Source organism: Lampetra planeri, chromosome 27 (assembly GCF_965212315.1).
Source record: "Lampetra planeri chromosome 27, kcLamPlan1.2.h2, whole genome shotgun sequence".
Taxonomy (NCBI): Eukaryota; Metazoa; Chordata; class Hyperoartia; order Petromyzontiformes; family Petromyzontidae; genus Lampetra; species Lampetra planeri.
The window spans coordinates 10,747,868-10,757,249 of record NC_136133.1 but is presented as its reverse complement, the minus strand read 5'-3'; the positions used below and the strand labels follow the sequence as shown (position 1 = coordinate 10,757,249).

The following is a 9,382-nucleotide window of genomic DNA, read 5'->3' as shown; positions in this document are numbered from 1 at the left end:
TATTCGGACATTGAACGTGGCCACTCGCAGAGGCTTTTTGCTGTTTCTGGAGGAATCCCGAGGGTGCGGGTTCAGTCTCCTGGCGCTAACAAATGGGGTTTGGCCAAGAGACGTCATAGACGCCTGTCTTCCCAGGCCTCTAGCAGAAGCTTAGTTTGCTATTTAAAACGTGGTTGTGTTAATTTAATGTCGAGGGGTCACCAGCCTCTCACGCCCATCTAGAGACCCCGTTGCCCGCTGTGGTGGCTACGAGCGCCATGAGGGGAACAGCCGATTGGAATCGGCTTTCCTCCAATGGCATTGTTCACAGCCACAACAGCGTTACTGACCATTAATCACTGGGGAAGTGGAGGTGCACACCACCTCAGAGGCACACCCTACAGGACCACACAAGAGGCGCACAGCACACACCACCATTCCCACACCCCACAGATACGCACACCCCGTCCACCCATACACTCCAACTCCAGGTATGTCATGTGACATTTATTAGAATTGTAATAAAAACAGGGGGGTTACACAGGGGTCTCAGAGGGGTCACGGATGGGTCACAGCGCAGGTTGTCCCCCCACTCTGCCCCCAGCATTTGTAATTTAATACGTAGAGCGTCGGTCCTAACGGAGGAGGTACTGCTAGGAGCAAGGGGGACTCGCAAGTCCCGTGGCTCCGTGCCAGGATAGGTGGCGCCAGGGCGTGGGGTGTGTGCTGGGTGTGCGCCGAATGCTCAGTGTGCTCACCAATTCCCGTGATCCCTAACGGTGCGCGGGTCTATGTTAACTTTCTGTTCCCTGCGTGTATGTGCGCGCGTTAACATTAACTGTGTGCGTGTAGGTTATGAGTTAACTGTTTGTGTAAACCGTGTTCACTGCACGAGTATGCGAGCATCTTCATTCCTAGTCGTGTGCACGTCTGTGTGGGCGCGTCTGTTTCGGTGTGTACGTGTCAGCTCTGTGTCTCTGCATGCGAGAGCTGTCACTCCGAGTCGCTGGCACCGCGATCGCTCTCCACCGCTTCCTGCACCTCCACGCTGAACCGGTACTCCTGGTCGCAGCCCATGTAGGCATCGCTCATGAAGTAGAGCGTGTAGTGGTGCGTGCCGGGGGCTGGCGCCACAAAGTCCAGCTTTACCTGCAACGGGGTCACACAACGTCACACGGGGATCATGTGGGGTCACGTTTTTATTATATGCGCCGACTCGGTTGAGCTAATTGTGAAATCCGGCCAGCTAGCCGAGATTTACAGGAGTGTGGCAAGTGTGAGTGAGCAAGCAGTATCAGCTTGAGAAGAAACGGGTGGTACAGGCAGATACGGCGGTCGACTTGCTAATGACTGGCACCAGCTGTGTGTCAAGATCGGCATCGGTGGAGGAGGCTGATGAAGGATGTTATTGGACAGTGTCAGGCTAGGTGCACTCTTAGGCTACTGGGCAGTTGGATGCAGTCACTCTCTCGCAACAATGGAGGGTGGAGGAGCAACGTTCACAACAATGAGCAGATTGTAGGGCAGCTAAAAGGGAGTGGGAGTTGGCACAGTGGCGGTAATAGGTAGTGCATTCTGCCAGTCATCTCAGTAAACGCATGGCATCTGGGTCTGGTTTCGTCCCTTTCAGTGAGCCTTCGACACTTCATGTCACCTTAACGTGGACCTATCCTGGCACAGGCACCATGGTGAGATCGTCATCTCTTAATGTTGATTGGCGGCGACTGCTGCTGTTGTTGTTGTGGTGGTGTTGTTGTTGTGGTGGTGTTGTTGTTGTTGTTGTGGTGGTGTTGGTACCTTGGCTTTTTGCTGCAGCGTGAGCCTCTTAATGGAGATGAGGCTGTTGCTCTTCGGGTCACCGATGACAACCCACCAGCCCTCCTCCCTCTTCTACACGTAGACGCAGAGACACACAAAGATAAAGATCCCCCATATAGCCCTAACAGACTGTAGGGGCAAGTGCTGTTAGTGAACACGTATGAAGGCCGGAACGGTACACGAGGGGGTGGGTGGCCAGCGCCACGCCCGACCGCCTTTGTCTCCCTAGTGGCGATGTTTACACACTGTACCAGGTACTCATTTGAGGCTGAGTCGACCTAGGGGAGGCCCAGGACCGGTTCAGATAATCGTCACTGGTGTTGGCCGTGACCGGGAATCGAACCCGTGTTGCCGGGTTCATAGCGCAGCGCGCTAACCGCTGCATGACCGCTCCCCACTGACACCATCACACACACAGACACACAACGATAAAAAGACACAATGACACATACATAGATATAGACACACACACGATGACCCAGACACTCTGATACTCAGATAAACACACATATAGGAACAGACAAGACATTATATTCAGACACAAACAGTGATACACACATAAAATGGCACATACACAGATACAGACACATGTATAAATACACATACACAACGACACACACAGATACACACACGTAGACTGCGATGAGGGAGTGTGGGGAGGGAGTGTGGGGAGGGAGCGTGGGGAGGGAGTGTGGGCTCCGTGCCTGTGGGAAGAATGGCGCGATGACGGGCCCCGTCACCTCGTCCTCCCGCTCCAGCTGCACCATGACCACCACGGCCGAGCCACTGTCGCACGACACATCACGACACCGTCACACCCCACATCACGTGACACATCCCACAACATCACGTGACACACTGACATGGTCAATGTGACTCCACGACACATGCTCCCCCGAGAACTCACGTCCCCGTAACTCCCCCGTGTACCCCATGTCTCCATGTGCTGCCCCGTGTATCCATGCCTCTTCGTGTCCCTGTGTCTCCTGGGTGTCCCCATGTCCCCCGTGCCTCATACGCGTCTCCCGGGTGTCCCCATGCCTCTTCGTCTCCCTGTGTCCTACAATGATGCCGAGCTGTGAATTCTTTATAAATTCACTTGCAATTACATTTAACTTTATATATCGCCTATTTACATGTTAATGTTTCTGTAACTTAATATTGTAATTGTGCTATGATCAGTCTAAAAATAACCTACCCTAGGCAACTTAGACTTGAGGGAATGTATTAACATTTACTTATGTTTGTGCAATAGTGTAGACTTCTCAAATGACCTAGTTCATTACCAATTGTGGTTCGCTCCATTGCTGTATTTTATATATTTTACTTGTCATTTTTGCACCCAGATCACTCTTGCAATGAGGCTCCTGGTCGAGTCCTCACCCCGGTTACACAAAATAACCTTCCACTGATCCTCTTGTTTCCCTGTCCCGTGCCTGTCTCACGTCCCCGCATATCTCCGTGTCCTGCGTCTCGGCATCTCCCCGTCCCCGTGTCTCCCGGTCCGTGAATTTCCACGTCTCTTCCCGTCCCAGAGTCTCCATTTGTCCCCCTGTACCAGTGTCTCTCATAGTCCTTGTGTCTCTGTATATCCCCGCGTTGCTACGTCTCTCCGCCTGCGCGCCCCCTCATGCCCAACCACATGCCCCAACGTGCCTGTGCACGTTCTCCTTGTCGCTGAGCTCGTAGGAGAGCTCGATGTTCGGGTAGCGGTTACAGAAGCGTGCCACGTCGGCCATCTTCGAATCATCCAGCTGCAGCAGCGCGGAGCGCGCGGCGTCCTCCATCTCCAGCACGTCGAAGACGCTCTCCACTCCCTGCACACCACGTCCAGCATCACCCCGTCACACCACCGCGTTATACACAGACTCCACACCCTGCAGCCCACACACTACACACCCACCCTGGGACTTGGCGAGTTCGTGAGATTCACCTGGTGGGTAAGTCTGGGCAAGCCAGCTGTGAGTCTCTTGCGAGTGTGGGTGAGTGTGGGCGAGTGTGGGCGAGTGTGGGCGAGTGTGGGCGAGTGTGGGCGAGTGTGAGCAAGTGAGTCTGGGCAAGTGTGGGCGAGTGTGGGCGAGTGAGTGTGGGTGAGTGTGAGCGAGTGTGGGCGAGTGTGCGCGAGTGTGGGTGAGTGTGGGCGAGTGTGGGCGAGTGTGGGTGAGGCCCGCTCACCTGCTCGGTGCAGCGCTTGACGTGGTCGGCTGTGAAGTGTGGCAGCTGCTTGAGGTACGAGTCCTTGGACCACATGGCCTGCGTGCACATCTGCGCCAGCTCCATCGCGGCCAGCGCCGGGCTGAGCCAGCCATTGCTCGACAGTACATCCACGCATGCCTGGATCAGGCGGATAGCCTGCAGACGCACGCGCCGACAAAGACACGCGGAGATACAGGGAGAGAAATGCACGCAAGAATATCAATAATGTTACATGCAAGTTCACGCATGCCTGGGTCAGGCAGATATCCAGAAGACGCACGTGCCGAAACACGCGGAAACATATGGATGAACACGTAGATAACAACAGCCACCATTCACCACTCAGTGGTGGTGATATCACCACAACGCTTGTGCCAGACCAGGTGCACTCCGAGGCTACGTGATGTGTCACAGAAGAGACCAAGGTACTATGGGTGGACTGACTGAGATGACTGCCAGATGCACCACCTGTGCCCCCTACTGTGCGAACTTGCTGCATTTTAGGCACCCAGCGCTCCATTGTTGTTAGAGGGCGACTGCCTCCAATTGACCAGGAGCATCCTTCATGATCCTCCACCATAGAGGCCGATCTTGACACTGCTGGTACCAGTCTTCAGCAAGTCTACTCAGCTCCACATTCTCCTGTACCACATCAGACCATCTCTTCTCCAGCCCATGTCCCAAGCATTTAGACCCCTCTATCTGGTCAAACAGAAGCTGCTTCGGCATGTGGTGGCTGGCCATGTGGGCTACATGACCCAGCCTTGCCCGCTGCAAGAGCTCACGGATGGGAATATGTCCAGATAATTTGAAGATTTGTGAGCTCCTCACACAATCCAGCCTGCAGGTAAAACCCAGGATGGATCGTAGGCAGGCCAGCCTAAATCTTTCTAGCTGGCAAAGATGTTCCATTAGGGGGGTCCATGTTTTGCAAACATAGAGAAGGGAGGGCATGACAGTGGCCGAGAAGACCCGAAACTTCATGGAGCAAAAAAACAGGCAGTTTCCAGACAGCGTTACGCATCCGATGAACAAATAATACTGCCCGACTTATTCGAAGTGAGCCCTCTGCTCTCAAACCAGAACTGGTAATAAGTATACTGCTCAGATATGGGAAACTCTCCACTCTCTAAACAACTGCCACATCACCAATGGGGAGTTGAAGGGTTTGAAGGCACAAAATAGTTGTGATGGGGCTGATGGTAAGCCCAAACTCTTAGTGGCACACTCCAGCTCCTTCTCCGAGTGAGCAGCAACCAACAGATCATCAGCGTACATAACATGGTTGACCAACAGGGAGCCATCCCTCGACAGCACCCGGGCATCGATCAACCTGTCACTGTATCTGTACCAGATGGAAATACCTCTGGTACAGCTTTGGAAAGCCTCTCGAACTACGTGGTCAAAGATGATGGTAAATAATGTGGGAGCCAGAGGACATACATCCTTGTGGCACTCCAAGGTGAACAAGGAATTGCTCTGACTCCCAACCACCTAGCTTTAACCGGGCTTGCCCACCATCATGAAGGTCCTTAATGATTGTGAGCAGAGGCAGGGACTCCGAAAGCACGAAGAACAACCCAGAGCCCTGACCATTTGATGGCCTTCACCAGGTAAATAATGCAGATAAATAGGTATTTTTTGAATTTCCTAAACCTCTGCTGTAGAAGACGGACAGAGAATATGGCATCTGTGCAGGAACACCCTGGTCTGAAACTACATTAGGGCTCCGCAAGCCTCTGCTCAGCATGCCTGGCAAGGCGATGTTGAATAATCCGTGCCATGACCTTTCCCGGCACACGGAGGAGGGCGATGCCTCTGGAATATTGCAATCTGTGTGGTGCCTCTTCTTAAAGAGGGGGACCACCAGGGCATCCGTCCAATCCTGCATAACCTGTCCAGTGGTCAAGACAATTGTGATGATGTCACGTAGGGCAGTCTATATACAGACGCCACCCTCCTTCAGCAGTTCGCTTGGGAGATCATATCTGACCGGCGCATTCCTGGTCCCAGACTACAAATCGCCTCTCATACTTCCTCAACAGATGGAACTTCAGCCAGTCACTCACAAGGGGTGGCTACTTCTGCCAATATTTGAGGCACGACAGCTCATGCAGGGCTGAGGAAACCTCATAGAAATGCTCTGCAAACCTGCAGACCTGTTCCTGGGTGTTGGAGATCGGATCACTGTGCTTGCCCTAAAGGATGGTGATAGGTAAGGCAATGCAAGTAACCTTTTTGATGAATTCTAGATTTGAAGCTTTCGTGACTGCAAGGATTCATACTCTTATGCTTTTTCGGTAAAGTCACATAGGTAAAAAAAATAATAGAAGTAATAATATAAATAAAATAAATAAAATTACAATTAATAAAAAGTAAAATAAAAATTAAATAAAAATCACGACGTTTCGGAGGCAACACAAGCTTCCGTCTTCAGGTGGAACAGTCACAGCACGATAGCTGTACCAAGTGAGAGAAATTCCAAGAAAAAACGTATTTTCATATATATACTGGTTGTGGGTGGGAGGAGCCAAGGTAGGTCCTGAATATTATTTTTGTGAGGTTCGGTGCAGCTGAAAGCACGCTGTTAGGAAAGAGCCTTTGTTGTGTAAACTAGGTGCGGATGATGTAAAGGTGCATGTAAAAGGGACTGAGCCTTTTTGTTATGTAGAGATGATGCGGCTGAAATCGCTGCCAGGAAATTAGTCTTTGTTGTGTAGAATGGTTGACTGAGCCTATTATTATGTAGAGGTGGTGCGGCTTAAATCGCTGCCAGGAAATTAGTCTGTTGTGTAGAATGGTTGACTGAGCCTATTGTTATGTAAGAAGAAACCAGAGCCACACATCACAAAGCTGGATGTCAACAAGACCGTGATCTAATTCCATCTGTGAAAGATGTCATTCCTGACTTACAATACCCTGGAGTCTACAAACTGAGTTGCAGTTGTGGTGATTGCTACATTGGAGAAACGAAACGTCATATCTCTGATCGTGTCCGTGAGCACAAGTCAGATCTGAAACACGGCAAAACTGATTCTTCTGCCGTTGCCGATCATTGCTACAACGCTGTGGGCTCTCATGAAATTGTCTTTTCCGAGACTAAGGTGCTCTGCAAGCCTCCTGGCTACCATCAAAGGTTTGTACACGAGGCCATCCAAATATACAAACACAGACATAATTTCAACCGTGATGATGGGTACAAACTTAGTAATCATTGGAAAGATGTTATTAACCATGCAAAAAAGATTTAACTACACATATTTGGAGCATTCCTGGCAGCGATTTCAGCCGCACCACCTCTACATAACAATAGGCTCAGTCAACCATTCTACACAACAAAGACTAATTTGCTGGCAGCGATTTAAGCCGCATCATCTCTACATTACAAAAAGGCTCAGTCCCTTTTACATGCACCTTTACATCATCCGTACCTAGTTTACACAACAAGAGCTCTTTCCTAACAGCGTGCTTTCAGCTGCACCGAACCTCACAAAAATAATATTCAGGGCCTACCTTGGCTCCTCCCACCCTCAACCAGTATATATATATAAAAATACGGTTTTTCTTGGAATTTCTCTCACTTAATACAGCTATCGTGCTGGGACTGTTCCACCTGAAGACGGAAGCTTGTGTTGCCTCCGAAACGTCGTGATTTTTATTTTATTTTTTATTTTACTTTTTATCAATTTTAATTTATTACCTACGTGACTTTACCGAAAAAACCTAAGAATATGAATCCTTGCAGTCACGAAAGCTTCAAATCTAGAAATAAAATAAAATGAACTAAATAAAATAAAATGATTTTATTTCTATTATTACTTCTATTAATTTTATTTTTATTTTTTACCTACGTGACTTTACCGAAAAAGCCTAAGAGTACTTTTTGATGAATTAAAGAGTGATCTGTGATAATGGGATATTGAGGCAGATTCCATTAGCTCAGTAACCCGTGCGCATTACTCATCCTACACAGCTCTCCGAACCTCCCAGCGAACGCTGCGGGTAAGCCTCCTCATTCTCCGACGAGGGATGTTGTAGATGACGAGAGTGGGCCTGTTGTTTTCTCTCAGCCAGCTGGAACACGTCCTCTGTCATTTGAATGGGGTCTTAGGTAGACACCTACCACTGGAGTGGAAGCATGGCATGTGCAGCTTACAGATGACAAGCCGATGGTCAGTGGGCATATATCCGCTCCACGGTAGGTCATGGTGTCAAGAACATAGGCTCGCATCTGCTGTTCCGTCACAATATAGTCCAGCAGATGTTCTCGCTTAGAACCGGCATTCATTGATGATTTTGTGTGGATATGCCAATGTCAGAACAGTATGTTGGCAAGTACAATCCCATGGGCTGCACAGAGGTCTAACAGCCTCCTACCGCTGTTATTGAGCTGATCTGGCCAATGCCTTCCAATCACTCCAGCCCAGGTTATCCACTCGGTTATTAAAGCCTCCCAACAGTGTGACTCTATCCTGAGAGGCCACTTTACCTAGCACCTGGGACAGGAGGTTATAGAAGGCATCTGACTCATTGGCCTTGTCTGCATCCCTCCACTGATGTTGATTTTCGGTTGGGGCATAAGCAACCAACACCATGTTTCCTCATCTCTTGTTGATGGGGAGGCGAGCCCACAGCAGGCTGGGACTCACAGTTTCCCACACCTCGCCTGCACACTCCGACACCAATGCCACTCCCTGTTTTTTGTTGGCAGTTTCCTGCCTCGAGTGGAGGACTGTCCACCCTGGAGCCAGAACCAGTCCACTGGACCTCCTGGATTTCACAGAGGTCCAGGCAGTACCAGTCCATCTCCCGACAGAGGAATGGAAGCCCCTCCTCCGCAGCGAGAGTTTGAACATTCCACGTTGCCAACCGCAGTAGTCTCCTGTTCCTGGAGGAACCCTGACAGGCGGGGTTTAGTCTGGCTCTATTAAATGGGGTTTGGCCAGAAGGTATCATGAATGCCTGTCCCCTGGGGCCTTGAACAAGAGTTTATTAGTTGGGTGTTTCCACCGTGGTATTTGGTAGAAAAAGTGCCAGATGGAGGGGTTGCCAGCCCCTCACACGCACTCACCCAGGGGTCGGCAACCTAAATAACGAGAAGTCATTTTTTTCAAATTATAAAAAAAAATAAACCTCAATATTTCAAAACACGCAATGTATGGGAATACAAGACGGTGGTCCTTAATAAATGACGTTACGAAAAGTCCTTAAAGAGTCACATGTGGCTCCGGAGCCGTACGTTGCCAACCCCTGCACTCACCTAACTATACATACAAGTAGGCACACACACGCTCACCTGCGCAAACACATACGGGCACCTGCGGCCATATAAACAAAGACAAAGATCCCTCCCATATAGCCTTGACAGACTGTTGGCCATGAGCGGGAC

The 9,382-nt window shown here is 50.2% G+C and overlaps 1 protein-coding gene across 1 annotated transcript in view; it reads right to left on the bottom strand.

The window, feature by feature from the left end:
* Positions 1-471: 471 nt before the first annotated feature.
* The window catches only part of SNRNP200 (small nuclear ribonucleoprotein U5 subunit 200), a 61,996-nt gene continuing 53,085 nt past the window's right edge, over positions 472-9,382 (bottom strand). The window contains exons 41-45 of the mRNA XM_078607493.1: positions 3,973-4,149; positions 3,454-3,614; positions 2,502-2,583; positions 1,777-1,869; positions 472-1,128 (exon numbers count right to left, since the gene is read on the bottom strand). Coding sequence (XP_078463619.1) covers positions 973-1,128; positions 1,777-1,869; positions 2,502-2,583; positions 3,454-3,614; positions 3,973-4,149 — 669 coding nt within the window. The 3' untranslated portion in view covers positions 472-972. The remainder of the gene's footprint in view (positions 1,129-1,776; positions 1,870-2,501; positions 2,584-3,453; positions 3,615-3,972; positions 4,150-9,382) is intronic.